We start from the raw sequence: 19,969 nt of genomic DNA, 5'->3' as shown, positions 1-19,969 counted from the left end.
AGCGACGTCGCGAGTAATTTATATGAAACGTCAAATTTTTTGGGCGTCAACGCGTGGTACGTGTGCGTGGCCGAGGGTCGAGGTGCGTGTTGTTCGCAACAGGAGAAAAAGGAAGCGACGAAAAGGGACATGAAAGTGCACGAGAGGGAAGGAAGGAGCGAGCGGGCTAGTCAGCAACGGACCAAGGAAAGATGGGCCCACGGACGGTGGAACGAAGAGAGCGGCACACCCCTGGCTCGCTCGCGCGCGCTGGCCCGCGTGTATTATGCGGAGAGGACGCAGGGTGGCGAGGAGACCGAAAAGGGAGAGAGGGAGCCTGTGGGGAATAAGGAAGAGGAGAGAAAGCAAGAGGGAAAACGCGATAAATGAGAGAGATAATAGGCTGGCTCGCGATCGAGTGGGACAGGGACCGACGCGGGATCTGGTGGGGAGGGAAGGATAAAAGAAGAAGAGGAGCGCGAGGGAAGAGAAGCTTTGGAGAAGAAGGGAGACAGGAAGGAGGAAGAGAGAGAAAGGGAGAGAAAGAATGAGCCCGGGTAAGACGGTAGCCCGGTGATTTGTATAGGGCCTCTCGTATTCCACCTCCCGCCCAAGCGTCTCCGCCGCACGGCGACTTGGGACCCAGGAATGTGGAAGGAGGACTCCGAGGACAGGAATCGTCGACGCGGCGGGACGGAGGCAGCGAGTGGAAACGAGCGCGCTGGAGGGGGCAAGGGCCAGGACGGCCGAGAGGGAGCCAGAGGCGGAAGAGCAGAGGGGGGCCCAGGCAGGCAGAGAATGGGCCTTAGCAGGTCCAGCGGAGGATATATACCTCGATGAAGCTAAGGCTGCGTCACAACAGGGCTTCAACGTCCTTCCTTCCCCTCCATTATACATGCCGATCCTTTCCTCTCTTTCGCCCCGCTCTCTCTTCTCTCGTAAGCAGCACCTCCTGCGCCAATTGCCGAACGTCACTGCGAAGCCCTTTGCTCGCGTCCGAGAAATCCATCTTCGTCCCTTGCGGACTTGTAATGATCTATCCTCTGACGCGGAATTGAGTGGATGACGGGGGTCAGAGATGGATCCCGTCGTTTGGCTACTGTGCTACTCTAGCCCTGCTTTTTGCTTTCGGTTTAATGTATTTTGGTGGACGGCGTCGCGGGAGACGGAGGAGCGAGTCGAGGGCAGATGAGGCTTTTCGAGAGTATCGTTGGGGAGGATACTTCTCAATTTTGTTACTACTTTCTGTAGACAGGGCTTTTGTAGAAGATATCATTGGTATTCTTATGGTATCAGGTCGTGTATTAGCTAAGGGGTGATATCGTTTCTCAGGTTTTGTAGTTTTGTGACTGGAACCAAGTCAAAGCTCGTCTGCTTTCATATGAGTTGGTGAGTTGAAGAACAGTATGCGCCTGAAATTAGCTATTTTCAAATACTCTCAAAACTATATCTGAACTTCAGAGTCAGACAGAAGTGTATTATGTGTATGAAGTCATACAGAAAATAAGTGCACTTAGATACATATACCCTGGCTTTAGGGTCCCGATATATAAAATGCATAGAACTACACATTGGAATCAAATATCTCAAAACGTGTTCTTTGGACTTGTACTTTTCTTCAACTTCCCGATTTATATAAAAAAAACTGTACTCATTTAGCACTCATTCCTAGTTTTTATGACACGTATAACCTTTCTTCAACATTAATTCATAGTTGACTAACAATTTTAAAGCGAGGGACACGTTCTTGAATTCAACTCGTCTGCTTGTAGTCTACATATATGTATATTTCATCCAAGTTACGAGCAGCAGTGTGCTAAAATTCCAAGTAAAGCTCCTCTGCTTAAAAAAATCTCACACAGCCATGTATAGCAACTAGCTCATAACGAGGGTACACTGTGCTCACAAAATGAAAAGAACCAGCACCCTTTTATATAAAGCAATAAAATCTCAAACAATGGAACATCATAAAGTTTCATAAATCTTACAAAAAATTCCGAGGCACAGGCTCATGAATTCAGTACCACGTCTCGGCATCAACCACTCGTCCTGTTTTGTATTTTCATATCGTTCCTTTTGCATCACACTGTCCACCTCCCCTCGTCTTTTCGCTAGACCATCCAGCCGGGGAGTTCGATCAATTCATGAAGGAGAGAAAATTCCTTCGTGGAAGCCTCTCTGGTGTTCCTTTTGGCGTCCTCAGCCTCCTTCTCGCCCTTCCTTTTTCGACATCCTTCCGTCTTTGTCCGATCCACTCCGTCTTGCGTTTCTTATTCGTCGACCTTCCCTTCTCCCCCTCTTCCTCCCCCTGTCCCTCACCGTCTCGCTCCCTCCGGGCCCCCGTGTCGAGCTCTCCCTTTCTGGCTCTCGTGGTCGTAGCAACGGGGACACGTGTCCACGAAGCGAGGGCTCTCACATGAATGGGTCATTCATAAGGTGTAATGGCGTTTTATAAATTAAAACGCGTCGTCGTTTGATTTATATTACGCGAACGCTAATGAAGCCCCCGTGCATGTCGATGGGGGCGGTAAAGGGGGGGAAGGGCCGAGGTGGAAGGGGACGAAGAAAGAACTCATCTGGGAAGAAGGGGTTCGCGTCGCGGAGGCAGTTTTAGGCTTCGCCTCTCTATACGTCGATTAGCAATCTCTCTCTTGAGTCTCTTGGATGAGCTCTCTCTTGATCAATTGAATCAGTGAGTTGAAGAAATCCAGAAACCATATCCTGAGATATTTGATCCTACCATGCAGTTCTGGGTTTTTTAGGTATCTATCTGGGAGTCCAGATTCTGAACCCCAGAGCTAGAAGAAAATATAGCTAACTATTAAAAGGATGCTTCAGGTTTGAACTTCGTAGGACGTAGGTGCTGTATCTGCCCATGAGATGTCCCCTGAAAAGCATTGCCTCTAATGCTTTCCAGGAGACTTCTCGTGTGACACAGATAACACTTCAAATAATCAAGGTCCTACAGTATTTGCAAATGGCCAATTTTGGGCTTCTACTGGTCTCCAACTCGTCGATTCAATTCTGTGTCTCTTTTCTTCTCCACTTCCTCTTCTTCCTCAAGTTCGGCTGGCTAGTCAGGGTCGCCTCCCCCTCGATTCATCCACAACAGCCCCCTCTCCCCGCGTTCACCAAAACGCTCGAAATTCTCACTTGAACGCACAGCCCATCGTGTTTTGTTCCTCGGAATAATTTGATCGGGATGAAATATGCGATCAGCTCCAGATAGTGGCATCCGGTGGAGGAGTGGTGCGCGGCAGTGCTGGTGGCACTGCTGGTGCCTGCCTTCGCTACCTTGGTCGCTCGGGTAGCGATGCTGCTAGTGGAAGCCACATTTTATCCCCCTTCGACTCGTTCAACGGAACTCCATCTATCTTCCGTAATGCAGCGCGAGGCCTGCTTCGTTACTGGCCAAGGAACGTGTAATAACGCTTGGAAAGCTCTGGATACGATTTCGATACGTGTTAGGGTGTCTGAGCCACAGGTTTCTATGCAGGGTGATAAAGAAAAGGGTTCGAAAGTTTGAAGAGCTTACAGTACTTACCGAGGGGAATAAAAAATGTCTGATCAAGATACAGTGAGAGTCAAAAGTGAGTGTACACAATGAAAAGACAGAATTTATTCAACAAATCTCACACATATGCACATATCTTTATCTATGGTTGTGGAATGTTGTAAATATCGTGGACTATCTATAATGTTACCTAGTCGCTAGATAAGATGCTATACAGGAATAGTGTGTGAACTTTATTTACATAAGATATATACTCACTTGTGACCCTCAGTGTAGGTTCTACAACTAGTCCTTTCGCTGTAGAAATAATTTTTGTCATTTATGAACATTATGTGAATACCTAATATTTTTTATGTAGGTATTACTTATAATTTGTGAAATCTATAGTGCATTATCCATGTTGTTGAACACCTAAGAATGCGAGTATGCTATACTCTTAGCGTTTCTAGCAATGCATAGCTTTCTAAAAATAACTTTGTCATTTCATTGAATTCAGCTATACAATTTTAGAAATATGTACATTTTTGGGATGTTACACTTTAAAAAAATATAATATAAGAAATCGTTTTTTACCCCTACAAAGGAGGATACCTCCTTAATCGTACTCTTTGTCGAGGCTGATTCAATGGATTGTTTGCGTGCCATGGAAGGCGGAGTGCCTGTCAAATGATTGTATGATGAGTAACCTTCTGTTGGCCCTGAGCTATTAGGTCTGAGTCTTTCTATAGTCGTTTTCTAGATCCATTACTCACTTTCGTGCTCACTTCTCAGTTTTGGAGCGTGATTCTGTTGTTATTCAGCCTGTAAATGGGGGATGAAGTTATCTTCTTATTTAAGTAGAGGTCTAAATAGAGTAGAAACCATGAATTAATGGCGGGAGTAATGTATTGTTGAGAAGCTTAGAATTGTTAGAGGACAAGAATAGATTGGAGTATATAGTGGAAAAATATACATATAGGTATACCTTGAAAAATTAATTAACATTGTATTTCAGTGATTGTGAATTTTTTTTGAAGTGGGGTAAGAGAGCTCAGAACAGAGCATTAACTAGCTAACACTTCTTACAGTAGCTGAATCATTTATTGTGCAATGGAATTACCATCGTATTTACGTGTCCATAATTCCTGAAAAATTCTTCACGCGTTTATACTTCGAAGGCAACCTTCGATGTAATAGCGTATAAATGGCGAAAGATGCACAAGAGTACCTTGATTTGGATAATGGTTACGCGGCATACCAACGCGTCCCATTCTTTCAGATACTACGAACTGGACAGAACCTTCGAATAAGATACCTTCGAAGAATGCGTACTTAATAGTTCCACGAATCCATTTGTTCGTACTAAAAGGTAAAGTAGCTGGATACTCTATAATGATCGAAACCCATACAAATGTCTTGACTGTGGTCTTTATCCTACAGATTTGCATATGATGCAAGCCTGACCGAGTCATTTCTGCCTACAACTTACAACAGACATTACGCAAACTTTGTATTATAACACATTTCGTTAACTGTATTGCTACAGGATATTTCAGTTCACAAATGTGTGGACTCGATTGAATTAATGAGTTGAAAAACAGTATAAGTAAAAAATTAGCTGTTTTCAAATAATCTCAAGGCTACATGTGGACCCCAGAGCCAAAGTATATTAAGTCACACAGAGAATTACACTTTGGAATCTAGTACCTCAAAATGAAGTTTTTAAGCTTGCACTATTTTTCATCTCACCAATTTAGTTGAAGTTCAGAGAAAGAAAAATATAAAGTGACGAGAAAGGTTAATAGAGAACAACTCCAATTCAATATACGTACTTCAGCTGAGCTTAAAAGCCGCGGTTAGAGAAGGATTCACTATTATTCAGCTCATTATCAACCCTTCATCACTTGACCTAAGGTTTCCATTTTACGTCCCATCAAACTCCAATAGAAATTTAATCCTTAACATATACCTACATCTTCATACTTCATGCCTAGCTCTGAACTGAACCTCAACCCATTAGTAGATATCTCATTCTGCATCAGCCAATTTCCTAATAATTCATTCATCCCCTCAATCATCCATTCCCATTCTCCGCCAGCTTTCGAACATTGCAACTCAAGGCACAATGAGCCTCTAGGAAGCAAAATCCCCAGCCTGTCACAGCCCACTTCACCATCCATCAAGAGCATCTCTCCTACAACCAGGAAACGCCCGAAAGTCAAACCGAAAGCCAAGACTACTCGCGCGGAGCGAATTCCCCGAGGAAGGCCAGTCCTTTCGCTCGACGCTGTCAAAAGCAGTATACGTCGCGGCGAGTAGAACAGAGTTGCTCGTGTAAAAGATAGCGAGCGCGAAGGTAGAGGAGACCAGAGGCCTCTCTCAGCAATCAGGGGTGATTACGGGTGTAATTACCGTTACGGCGCATTGCTGCGCCATGGGTAGGTAGAGAGGGAACATTGTTTCTTTCTGGGAAACCGACGAGTTTATGGGGATCGTTCCCTCGCGGTTTTTTTCTTGTCATGAAGCGCGAATCACTGCCACGGCCTCGGAGGCCTCCACCAGTTGGCCTCTTTGCCCCTTTCCTTTTGTCAAGTTCCAGTAATCCATTGGGGAGTTATATCAGTTTTAGTGGTTTTAATAGTTTAGAGTAGAATTGTGAATAGAATGTGTAGAATTTGGCTGTAGTCCATTTTGGATAAGATCTGTGTAGTTTTCTTAGAATTTCACGATGGGTACTAGAAAAGAAATACAGGAATGATAAGATGGAGAGATAAGTGGTATCTAGGATTATATGCAAGTTATTCAAAAGCCTAAGTATTTGCTTTTTAAAATATAGTTTTATGTCGTGGAATTCTTTTTGTGACACTGTGACACTATTCTTTAACATGAAAGTGAAAGAAAGGGTAGTTCATTAGTTTTTGGCTGCATTTTTATATTTTCTTACCACATACCAAATGGGGGACACTGATATACAAATATCTATTTTAACAAAAATTGAGAAGGTATATTACATAATTCAACAGGAATTCCATGTGAACTTCTATCGCCCTAGTTCGAAAGAAGTGTATTCTGGCATCGTGAAAAGACTTGTACGTGAACGGTATTCCGCTGGCACCGAGCGAACTAAAGCATTTTACAGCTTTTTAATGGACCCTGGTGTCCTTATTACTGACCGTCTCCACTAGAACCCAAGAGTAGCGTACTTGCTCAATTTGCATGTTGTAAAATACCTGATGGGGCTCTTTGCCTCAATTCCATTTTACTAGCCTAAAAACTAGCCTCATCCATGTGGCGTCTACCTCCCTACAATTTTCTAAATAATTTTTTAAAACAGCCACTCAGCAACTTCGAAGCATTTCCATGACATCACTTTTCAAGCCTGTAAGGTCTCATCAACTCAATTCTTTCGAAAGTACCCCAATTCAATCCCTCCACCAGCACCTCAAGCTTTTACTTCATTTTTCCTTCAGTTCTCCCATGTTCCCCATCTTCCACTTCGTCCAAGCGTTCCAAGTGATCCACGCGAATGTCAGATTCCCCGTATCTCACGCTATTGCCGGGACCACGATTTTCCCTCGCCCCTTTCCCGCGCGGTTGTCCCGTAAAAAAGTAAGGACGTAGCCTAGGCTCGTCTCTGGGCGTGGCGATCGGCAAAAAGAGAAAGATAGAAGGGAAAGGCCGAGAAAAATAGAAAGTGAGAGGAGGAAGAGAAAGGGAGGAGATCGAGGGAGAGCAAGGGAGAAAGAGAAACCGGGGAATGGGTTGAAGATGTACAAAAAGGAGGATGAAGGGAGAGAAGCGGAGGAGAGGGTAGGAGGCGAGAGAGGAAGGGAGACAGAAGGACGTAAGATCTTGCTTCGTCCGTGACTGGAGGGAATCTCTAGTGGGATAAGATGGACCCCATGGGCCCCGATGGTTGGTTACACGAGGGCCAGGGTTAGCCCTCGAGCAACATTCCCCGGTAATGGTCGGGTTATACCTCGGGTAACACAGGTGCCCTCGGCTATATAGAGGGAGAGATCGCAGCGAAAGAAGAACTCGGCTCTGACTTACGGCTCTCTCCGATCGGCTGGATCCATCTATCTCTCCCGACGATTCGCGCCGATTCTGTGGATCAAAACCACGGGACCGTGGCCCCTGTCTGCCGCCGAAGGGGCACAGGTGAAGCCAGGGAAGAAGGACTGTTTCGAGGAAGCGCGCTGGGGAGAGGCGACGGTAATTCCGCGAAGCAACAACACGAAAAACTATCGTAGCGCTACTTTTTTCGGCCCCGTGACGTTTTTAGTTACCTTGCTTCCCTCCGGGAGTAATAAAGCGCAAATCGTTGGTGCCTGTCGAAGGTCTCGATGAAGGACGATAATTCCGAGTGTAGCTTTCGTCGATTTCACCTGGAACGTTTCTTCTTGCCTCTGTCGTTTCTTCGTGGATCTTGGAGCTGTTGATACTTGAGATACGTGGATATATTCGAATAGTTTTAAGGGAGATACTCGAGATAGTCCAGATACCCAAGATAATCCAGGGACTCAAGATAGTTCAGATACTTAGAATACTTCAGGTACTTAAGATGCTAGAAATACTCAAGATAGTCCAAATACTCAAAATATTCGAGATATTCCAGATACTTAAGATACTGGAGATACTCGAAATACTCGAGATACTTCAGATACTGGAGGTACTCAAGATTCTCAAGATGCTCAAGACGCTCAAGATACTCAAGATACTCAAGAGACTCGAGATACTTGGGGTAGTGAAGACATTGAAGATACTCAAGATATTCGAGATACTTAAGACATATTTGACAGCTAGATATATAGCGATTCGGTACATCACACTTCTAACAATCGGTGTTGCAGTGGCTAACCAGGAACCCAGGAACAAACCAACATATTTTTCCCTGATTCCTGTCAAATTAGAACCCCACAAGCCCCGAGGTGTCACAACGAACGTCAATTTTTAGAAGCGTAAAATATCGATAACCTTCTATTTCACAGCAATCCCTATATCTCACCACCGACTGCACATGCTGTCCCTTAGATCCAACCAAAGTTTCCCCTTTCAACGCCCCTCATTTTCTCACATCGCACCTCCGTAAGTCGCCACCCCGACCTACCCCTTCCCCCATCCCAACCCTCTTCCTCCCTCATCGTTTTTCCTCCCCCTCGATCCGTCTCGTCCTCCCTGCTCCCCCTCCTTTCACCCTTTCCTCCAACCTCCTCCCTCGCCCTCTGTCTCGGCCGTCCACGACGTCGTCCTCGACTTCGTCCTCTTCTTCTCTCGCCGTCCGAAGAAGGGCAGCGGGCAGAAAGGAAAGCGGAGAGACGTCGGCGAGGCCCGGGCTGGGCCTCCTCTTCACCGCGACGCGAGTGCATTACATCCCCCCGGCTCCTTCTTCTTCTTTCATCCTTGGCCGGCTCCACCGCGGAATGTGGCTCGATCCGCTCCTTCGTGTCTGAAAGGCAGCATGCCACACGTGGCACCGGACGTCGAGCTGGACGGCTCTCGGTGTATCTCGGGCAAATCGAAATATGCTAAATACAGGGTGTCCGAGAATCCTCGACTCCTACTTGCCCCGAAGAAAGAGACGATGGACCGAGGGCAGGAGGAGGGTAGAGGTGAGAGAGAGTGAGAGAGAGTGAGAGGGGGGAGGGAGGAGAGAACGCAACGTAGGGGTAGGGTGGAGGAAGGGAGAGGAAGGGAAGGAGGGGGAGAGAGTCGAGAAGAATCGAGGCGCGGCTCCTCGAACACGAACGACACCGGACCGGCTTCACGACGTGGAGTTTTATTGAGGAGCAGATGTTTGAAACGTAACCTATAATGATTCCGACGCTGTGTATATGTATATATAATATGTACGTATGTATGGATATTTGTATTCAAGGTGTTGCAAAAAATGTGGGATATTTTCGTGTGAGATTCATCGTGGATGCTATGCCCGAACAGAAATGCGTTGCTAGTGGTATCACTTGTGATTGGCTCTTCGTGGTTGTAGAATTGTGGATGGTCCAATTGGTGGTGCTCTTGGATAGGATGGATTTAAAGGAAATAAGTTGAACCAATCGTAGGTTTTGTTACTAGCAATACATTCATGTCAAAGTGCACGATATTTCTTTACCTGTTCTGCATTATATACACATCACTCATTTGCTGGGATGACATAACGCAGAAAATAAGTGCCTCTGTGTTATTAGTATTAAAAAATCGATTCTTGCGTGAAATGAAGTTACTGCCTCGTTTCTTGAAAAATTGTGATTTTATAGCTATGCTCCAGTAGCAAGTGAGCGATATGTGTTTGTTAGCACCAATTATTTTGTACTTTCTACCTATGCTTATATCGTCTAAACTATTGTATATACTTATGTGTAGTATTTTGTATTTCTGTACACGTGTCTGTATGAAATAGTTGGATATGTGCTCGCGCAGTTTATGGTCTCATCGATGAAAAAGCGTCACCATAACATATTTTATTGCGGCTTCGTCGATAATGGCAGTCGAGATCTAAACGGGGCGAGGCGGTTTCGGTCACTGACATCCGCTGGCATTCTTTACGGATCTGCGGTACGGTTTATGCGTTCCCTGAAAACTCTTTCGCAGGAACAGTCGTCAGCGAGTGGTGGCAGAGCGTTATAAATCGCGGGATTGGCGACCAACTCGGTGTCACTTCTGAACCGATTAGGAGTGATAAGTTTGGATATTGAGATAAGACTGTGGATTATGTCAGGCACACTTAAGTTTTGGCGACACTGATACTGCTTTATCTAGATGTACCTATTTATCTCGGTATGCTAGGGGTTTTGATGCGAGGGTGCCATTGATATTTCTATCGTTAGCAAAAATAGTTTGAGGGGCACAAAAGCCTTATCTTAGAGTGTCTCCTAATTTTATATTTCAGTAGACTCTTCCATCTTCCAGATTAAGAAGCTTATCTAATATTCGTGTAAAACTTATTTGACATGGACGAAATATGGACAAAATATTTATATAGATCATAGGCTCATAAAAGCTCCCAGGGGTAAAAGAAAGAAGGAACAAAATTGAACTAACTCTAGAAGCCTAAAAATGTGGATCCAATGATTCGAAGTTCATTCATGGACTCAATTATACTCGACTAAAAAACATCTAAATTGTACTACAATCTTTCATATATAGACTATGAGTAGGATCTTTCAGTAACCCACAGAAAAAGACCTCTCCCTTCTGCAGATATAAAGATAGCATCGCCAGAGTTCCCTCACAAACCCCTACCATTGTGCACATCATTTCAGCATTCTTTTCGTTCGACCTTGAAGATAAGGCAGTACATACTATCCCCAACTTCCGCGTTTCATGGCCTAAATGACGATGCTAAATCTACTTCCCCACTAAACCAGCAACAAGGAGCATCTTGCCGCCTCTTGTTGCTCATAGCATCTAACTAAAAACCTATACCTTCTCGAAGATATATACATTACAAATTTTCATTGTCTCTTTGTATCTAAAACCTATACTATAAAAGTGTCCCACGTGTTTCCCATGTTTTACACAAGAATCTACAAAATGTCCCTCGTTGCCTCACTGTAGACAGCTCGAGGTTCCCATCTCTCCGCCAGCAGAGATACGCAGACTGAATCAGCGATCGCGCGTGGAACCGTAGGGCCCAGCGTCTAGCGTATGATCGCGAAGGGGCCCAGTTCCAGGTTCCAGATCGAGTTCCAGTTCGGAAAGCGCGTCGCGTTGTCGCGCCATGAGGGTCTGGGTCCCAAGTGTCTGGCCCCATGTGGGCAGGACAGGTTTGGGGGCCCTCTCATTCACGAACATCTCCTCGCCGACAACCTCTTTCATTGTTTCGCTCGTTTAGGGGTATCGGCATTTCGAACCATCAGCCGTGCAAAAAGTCGAGCGAGGAGAATGGGTCTCCTGGGCTCCACGCAACGACCATATCGGGGCACCGTGGACGCGTATGTGCGGGCCCTTCTACGGGCCCATTTGGGCCCGATCTAAGGCCCTGAATATCGTGGGCCCCGCGTCGCCGTGTATTTCATCCGCGATTATAATGAAGGAACACCGTTCGGTATCGGTAAAATTAATTTGTCAGTCGGGCAGGACAACCGGAAACTCTCGTTTCTCGAAACCGAACGCTGAGGAGCAGGCTTTCTTTGAGAATCCTCCTGAGAGCGTTAGAGAAGATGGTGGGTAGAACAGGGTGAAATACTACTTTCAATCAAATAATACTATTTGATTTATGGTTTATTTGAATTTTCGACATATTTTTGATCTATATTGAAACTGGGTAATTTCACTTGTTAGTAATTGTTATATTTTATCGTGTTTCAGACGGCGAGTACCTCTTCGTCGATCCCGAGAATAAATTAAGTAAATACGCACCGAAGAATTGGAGAAGCTCTCACACATACGTAAGTTATCAACATTCTTCTAATAACTTGTAAAATTATTGATGCGGCAGATAGATGTTGCGGCATCTAACGAAGAAATTGCCATTGAATCTTAATTTAATATGTGCGTCTGTAAATGATGTGATGATTCCATTTTACTGTAAGGTATAAAGCAAAAGACACGGAGAATATAATAATTTGATTATCACGCAGCATTCGTTTGTATTGTGCACACTTAAGAAATTCCCGAGTTTAGATGATTCAGATGCTCAATGGACGTGTCGACTGAATGTGATACTTCCACTCGTAGAAATTATACGCAAGCATTAAACGGGAAACGAGTTTCAGATTTTTAGAAAAGGATATCTCTCCAAGAAAATTATAATAATTTACTCTACATCACTCCATAAAATTCTCGTCGTTAATTTAACGACTATAAGATTGATTAAAGTACAGTTAAATAATTATAAAACTTTGATATAGCATGATTTATGAAATTGTGTATTCGGAAGAAATAGTCGGTCAATTTAGAGTTTTGACATTTAAAAAAATATTTAGAAAGAGATTCAAGACTTTCCCTGATCAAGAATGCTTACCAAACTATAAATTACCATCAAACGATTCACTAATTAATTCTTACCTAACCGATTTGAGAGATTAAAGTCTTTAGAAGGCATTTTTAAACTCTTCTCCCATCACTTCAGAGTACTCATATTTCATCGTACGAAATCGATTCTCATATTTTAATTTCTACGAAAATTTTGGTGAAATTGAATTCAATAGGCGGGGATGGAGATAGAATGAACAAAGATTATACAAATTTCTAATTTTATAAACACAATTATATGAATCTATATTTTAAAAAATATCACAGAGTACGTTCACTCGTTACAGATTTTTCATCACATTCGAGGACTCCATAGTAGTCTTCCCAACGAAAGAATCTTATCAAGTAATTTCTGAACGAGCTAAATGTCTCCTAAATACCCGAAAGGCTTCACAATTCGCCAGCATAGTTCAACTTCGAGGGGGTCCATTTTTCAACCACCGCTCCCTAATCATTTATTGCCCATCTGACCGAGCGCTATGATCTACCCCATAAATTTGAAATTTTTTTTTCTGAAAACACCCTGTAGAATGTTTACGACTGACTCGAGCCCGAACAGTACGTTTCGCCGCGAGGAATCGAGAAAAAGACGATTTAAGAGCAAAAGAAGCGAGCTTGCTCGCGGCGAAAGGGGAGAAGGGGTGCGTAGAAGGCCCTCTTCGGTCAAATTAGCATTTCCATCCGCGGGTGCACGATGGCGGCCGTGGTTTTGCCCCGAGGGTAGCGCTAAACGAGCGTACAACAGCAGTTCTCTTCAAGACGAGTAGCTTCGCAATATACCCCGGCAACTCGTCGTCGCCACCACAAACACCGATCTGTGCCTCTCTTCCAGGCCCCAATCCCCCTACGTGTCCACCCAACAGCTCTCCGACGGTGTTTATCGCCAAAACACTATTCTTTAACCCTTTCCCCGCTAGAGGGTGAGCCATTCTCCAGCGTCTTCGATTATACTTAAGAGATATGCCTTTTACTCCTGTATTTATCTCTCTTTCTGCTTCCTGTTCGCCTTCGAGTAATTTTAATGATTTCGCGGGCGAGATCCCTCCTGAGATTATATTGTAAAATTTTAGTACTTACACAGGGTGCGTGGATTAATGGAATGTGTTAGTAAAGCTTAGGGAAGTAACTTAAAAGTACAGTGTATGAGTATGAGGTCAAATTATAGAAGATGCTTTGGATTTAGTGGCGCAGGTGTTGGCGATTCGGTATTGAAAAATAAGTCAAAAATGCAGAGTACAATTTTTTAAACTCTAGTAATACTAAAGCAAATTTTAGCTATACTAGGGAATCTTAGGAATGCTAGGGGAATACTAGGGACGTTAAGGGTACGCTAGGGGGGTAATACAGTTGCTAGGGGCATCTTAGAAATACTAGAATATTAGGAATACTAAGAATGCTAGAAAGACCTGGGGAATACTGGAGGAACACTAAGAATAATATGGGAATACTAGTAAAACTATGTAAAAAATCTAAAAAAAATTTTTTCCGTGTACACATTTAAGTTTGATATTTAAAAACAATTTTTTCAGAAATTCCAAGGTCAATATAGCTTAAAGATTACTATACCTATTTAAAATTAATATTATACTTCGTTCTGTGGGATTTGCGAAAAATTGAGTCTAAATTTTAACCTAGTATATCTACACTGAAGTACAATTTGAAATACTTCATTTACACTGCAGTCAATGTTCAGATCACGACAGACCTTTTCACCCTAGCGCCTTATACACTCGCAGAAAGGGATATAGAGAGGTCGAAACATAAACGACTGAACGGCGGGACCAATTGACGCAGCGGGATACAAAACTTTATACGGCAATGGTAACTAACTACACTTCATTCATCACTGTAAAAATTTGTAGAAATACTTCGTATAGGGTATCTGGAACCTCTGTTCTGATACTGGAAACGTGTTGACTTTATCACCTCAACAGATTTTACGACTACGCTATATCCCTTTTATTGACCATACGTGTACACTATTACGGTGTCATCTGATCCCTGATGAAGCTGGCTGCACTATTGGCAAAACGTTGGGATAAAGTTTCTATCGGACATTTTATGCCCGGAAACATCAAGTAGTAATAACTCTATAAATTCTGATCGTAAAATTCTCCAATTTTTATTTCGATGAAAATACACTATCCTACATATGTGTAACAGAGGGGTTCTAATTCCTTCATCATAATCCATGAACGACATTCCACGTCTAGTTCCTAACTTCCAGAATCTAAAATACTAAAATTGGAATGACAGAAATGATGCCCTTGCTTAAGAGGAAAAATATAATGAGAGCATCGATAAAGTTTTATAAGACCCGTTAATACGATACATACTTGGAAAAATATGTCGTCTAATCCCAATTATTCGACCAGCAATATATGAATTAAAAAATATGTTAGATTAAGAAATAATTTATTACTTTTCATTTGGGAGCAAAATTCTTACGAATGGAACTCCCCAAACATCTATAATATTTACTCATTAGCAGCTTCTAGTACCTTTTTGTCATTACTACTACATAGACGATTAAAGTAGTACATATTTATATTCAAAAAATGTTGATATTGTTACACTAAGTAAAAGTAGGCTTACTTTTCACAATTTCAATTCCATATCACTTAATAATTATTAGTATGTACTTATACTGATAACAGATTTTTAAGTACCTAGAGTAGTGGCGGATTCAAAGCCCCAGCCCCTCCTCTTAAGAGGACTACACAGAACTATAGTATCAGATAGAAGTACTAACATATAAAAATCAAACAAATTTCAAATCCTGTACAGGAAGTGTATTTCACAAATTTCGTCTTCCTTTCACCCAAAAAAACTTCCTGGTTTTGTTTCTGGAATAGCACTAATTGAGTTAGCCTCGATACTATCTAATACCATTATTATCATCTAAACAGTATAAATAATAGCTCTTCTATCTCCGTCCTCCCGCATCCTACTTTCCCTAAAAATGCATCCAAGTACGTAAGTCCTTTACCCATTTAAACCTTCCACCCTCTCCTAAAACTCTCTTCCAAATCCGCCCCTGAAGCAACCCTAATTGAATTAGCCTCAACACCATCGACTATCATTAATATTATCTAAACAGTCTAAACATTAGCTCTTCCATCTCCGTCCTCCCGCACCCTCGATCCCCCTTCGCCACCCCCTCGCCACCCTCTCCCACCTAATTCCTCCGATTCCAGAAGGCCAAGGACTTCCCCTCAGCAGACGAGAGCGCGATCGAGCCGCAGGAATTTGTCAACGGCACGGAACGCGTTCGATCGTCGGGACAGGAGGGCTCCCGTCTCTGGTCCCGAAATTGCGGATGGGACCTCTTCGGGGGGCCCCTCGGCCGCGAGAGAGACAGAGCGTGCCGCCTCGTGCGATATCTTCGTATCTGCTCGGAGCGGTGGGACCCCCGTTTCGCTAATGACGGTCCACACCAATAACCAATAAATACTGGCCCGGTAAAACCGGGCTACCGGACTACGTGCTTATCTCGGAGGAACATCGGCCGCGAGGATTTTCTGCGGCCGTGCGAGAGGTCCTCGGCTATTAAAACTGGGCCCCTCCCCTATTGGCGCTTTCTGCCTCCCCACTCCGCGCGTCTCGGGCCCCTTTCTCCTCGACCCCTTCTACCTCTGCTTCTCGTTTGCGTCTCTCTCTCCTCTTCCTCCTCTTCACTGTCCTCTCCTTGCTCTTTCTTTCTCTCTCTCACTTTCTCCCCGCGTCGTTTTGTTCGCCTTCTTTCTTCCTCCTCTCCGCGGGATCTCGCGACGCACGCATCGCGTGGAATTTCGTTAGTCGGGCCACGGTCGGCGTTAACAACGAAGCGTAATCGATTGGCCCGGTACACACGGTTCTTTTTCAAGCTGCACGTATACGCGCCGACGATGGAATGCCACGCGGGCACGTAGCTGAGCTACCACGTCACACTTTCGATTTCCGTGCCTGGGCGATGGCGGTGATGATTTTTCGGAGCTTTCGGGATGTCGGAGCGGCCGCTGATCTGTACACGTAATTCTATGTAGAAGAGTGGATAAGGTGTAGGTAGGACTTCGTGGGCCTGTTTGAATGTTGCTATATTGTCATGATATCCAGCGTTGAGGATCTGTGCCTTAGGTCGAGCTATGTATTTTCCTGGGGAGATTCAAATGTAACACCCTTGCGTTACGTTTTGTACAGTAGTACGAATAATGTCTTATTACTGACAGTAATTTATTTCTCATTGTCCCGTGTAGATGAAAATATCCCACAGAAAAGTTTCACGCGATTTTCCTATAAACTCGCTGCTACATCCATTTGTTACATTACCGTCAGGATGTGAACGAAAAGCGTAACGAAAGCTACTTCCCAGCATCGTTCTTCAAATATTCGCTCGCACGTCGCGCGGAAGAAAAACGATTGAGATATTGTTTGAAATAGCAGGCGAGAGGTGATGTATAGCTTCGCTTACTAATGGGCAAGATTTATTGATGCGTGTGTACACGCACTATATCCAGTGGAACATGGTGCAGAAATACCTATAAGTGGACGATTATCGTTCTCTCCGATGCCTCTCACAAAGTGGCAACACGCCAGGCGCCAAGTAACGGCAATAGTCAACATCAACAATATGAATATCCCTGAGAAGCCACTGAACCACGCTGACGCCAGCGTGTCGTCGATTTCGTGCTGTCTAGTACATTGTCCGTTATTCTCGGTGAAACGTCGCAACACCTCTCAGCTGGACCTATTCATGCTCATTTTGTATCGTGGTCCCCTTTCTCGCAACTAATTTACTGTTGCGGCTCATTTATTCGCCGCGGGTATGTGGCGTCAAATGAAAATTGGAGTCTCTGGCTGTGGGATTGAGAAACTGGCTACTGGTAATTTAGGAGAGATGTGTCGAGAAATGTAGTTGAAACTTGGTTGTTTGGAACATTTAATGAATAATAAGTACAGTGGTACGAAATATTATATAGGAGTAGGGTTTTTAAATACTGCCAAGGTTTTAACTCTTGTGGCACCATTGTAATATAGTGATAGGATCTTTAAGTATCTACTATCAAAGTTTTATGTATCTCTGCCTTCTGGTAGAATTTGAACTTAGTAGTAGAATTTTCAAGTACTATTAGAATTTTTGACATACATATACACTTCGTAGCAAAATTGAAGGATCACTAATTTGGGGCTGAAAAATTGTCAATATTTGAACTGCTGTAATTTCGTGAAAAAATCGTACAGCAGTGTACTTAGACTCACTATAAATAACAGAGTCTCTACTTTTTCATCCCTGTGTTGAATTTTCCTAGAAATCATTTTCCACTCAGCTGTAGGGTGAGAAAGAGAGGACAGTTTTCCCAAATATTTCCCAAATTCGAATTACTCTCTGAGACTTCATAAATTTTTTCCAGCATTCGTTTTGCAGTAAACTTCAAGTCTGAAGCCTCTTCTTTCCAACAAGACCTTGAAAATTGACGTACGATTTTTTCTCGCCGATTTATCACACTTTGAATAGAAGTCTATTACTTGAGAAAGAACGAAACCCTGTTGAACAGATTTCTCTTAAGCCTTCAGATTCCTTAAATTACTTCGTTTCGAGCCAATTGCATCGAAGTCACTTGACCAACCTGAACGACCCTTTGCTACAACTTCGCCGCTCAGCATAGGTCGCGCCTGCCCCTGGAGTAGGCAACCCCAGTTCCTACCACTCCAGTAGCATAATCCGATCGCGGCCGCATACCAACGCAACACACGGCTATTTAGCAGCTTTATGTCGTCCACGTATGCAAATTCCGGGGCGTTTGTCCGGGACTCTCGATTTTAGCGGCGACTGTACCCGCGGGCCATCCGAGAACGTCGACAGAGAAGGACGACGGAACGGCGAGCATTCGATGGGCCTGAGGCGGGTAGAGGGGCGCGGGGCAGGTGGAGGGGCATACACTGAGGTGGATTAATATTTATGGTTCGTAAAATATGCGGATGGAGCCGACGGTATAATTTGCTACGATTTGACCGGAGGGTCTAGGTCTAGACACAATCGAGAAACCCTTCTCGGTTTAATTTTCGGCTACCGAATTTGGAGCGGGCTTCGTTATTGCTGCCACCCCTCGTCCTTCCTCCCTCTTCGTCCTCTGTCCCATGGGTCCTCGCTGTATCCTTCTTTTTTTTTCCCCCCTTCTCTGTCCGATGATGTATCGACCATCCAGCGTGCACACGTCCCAAAGGCAAGGCTCTGCGTTCGTGTCGGTGCGTCTTCTAATTTCTATCGGCGGAGCCCACAGGATATCCTCTTGATTGCTAGATTTAAATGGAACACGGGAGTCTATCGTTAAGATGGATCGGAGGTTGTGGGAGTGGATGGAGGAAATTAGGATTAGATCGATGTTCCCTTCGCTGGCTTTCGTTCCTGTATAATGAGCCGTTTTCAGCCGATCGCGGTCATCGGTGGAACGAAGCGCGTTAATTCTGAATAAATATTTTAGGGAAGGGAAGGAGCGGGCTGAAGCTATGGCGGCGGGGACATTTCGTCATACAGTGAGCGACTCTTCGAGGTCAGGCTCCTGCTCTGTAACGAGGGAACGTGACGGAGTGGTATTTGGTCGGCTTGTGATTTTCGGTGTGAATTGTGTTGGTGAGGTAGAGTGGAGATTGTGTTTGTGGGTAGAATAAGACGAAATATTTTGACACAGGCTTAAATAATATATATTTGAATAGAGAATAAATGATAGAATGTAGAAAGAAAAGCCTCTAGTCTAATCTAGTCTAAAACTTATACCTTGAATATTACTCTTAACATTCCGTCTGCAACCTTATTTTTACCTACACTATCTGCAATCTGAGTCCATACAATTTTTATATTTCTATGTTTCAAAAAATACTATACAAATCTTAAACACTCTTCCATGTTTCCAGAACATCGCCAAATAGCTTCATTAATGTATTACCTCGATCTATGAAAAACAGTTCTGTTTTTTATAAATGATTTCAACCTGGAGGCATAGAAACAAGGCGAAATACCCTAACATCGATCCTCTTTAAAATCTGATCCACAGAATTCATCGGCTTCCTCTCCATCTCCAGCGTTTCCAGGCCACTTCGATCCTCCGATTCCCCAATCGGTGTCCCCCTCGTTCTCTTTTTATCTCGATAACGCCGACAGCGAAATATGAAAGATATTAAAGAGTCGTTCTGCCAGGGCTGGCCGAGGCCCCAAACAGATGTCTCGTTATCGATCCTCGAATCTCGGAGTCTCGAGTTTCACGAATCGAACCGGGGATCCTCCGCTCGAATTTAATCCCGATTCACGGCGGAACGCGTGCAGCTACCGTGTGCTTGGGAGCGCGTGGGCCGGGACACGCGTGGGCGTATTCACGGTTTGGTGGTTTCGCCCACGTCGCAGGTTTTTCTCTTTCGTCGCGGTAGCTCGCGCGAGCCTGCATGAACTTCACGCTCGCTGGAATGTTCCTACGAAGCGGATCCAGGAGAGGCGAGAATTTACGCAGGTTGCGTGGCAGAGCTTCGAGCGAGGCGATTGTTAATAGA

At 44.1% G+C, this 19,969-nt stretch overlaps 1 protein-coding gene across 1 annotated transcript in view; it reads left to right on the top strand.

Annotated features, from left to right (window-relative positions):
- LOC143188610 (protein expanded) overlaps nucleotides 1–19,969 on the top strand; it is a 105,034-nt gene that overhangs the window by 70,233 nt on the left and 14,832 nt on the right. Inside the window, exon 5 of the mRNA XM_076392941.1 lies at nucleotides 11,783–11,862. Coding sequence (XP_076249056.1) covers nucleotides 11,783–11,862 — 80 coding nt within the window. The remainder of the gene's footprint in view (nucleotides 1–11,782; nucleotides 11,863–19,969) is intronic.

The sequence above is a fragment of the Calliopsis andreniformis genome, chromosome 3 (assembly GCF_051401765.1).
Source record: "Calliopsis andreniformis isolate RMS-2024a chromosome 3, iyCalAndr_principal, whole genome shotgun sequence".
Classification (NCBI taxonomy): Eukaryota; Metazoa; Arthropoda; class Insecta; order Hymenoptera; family Andrenidae; genus Calliopsis; species Calliopsis andreniformis.
This window is presented reverse-complemented; position numbering and strand designations above follow the sequence as displayed.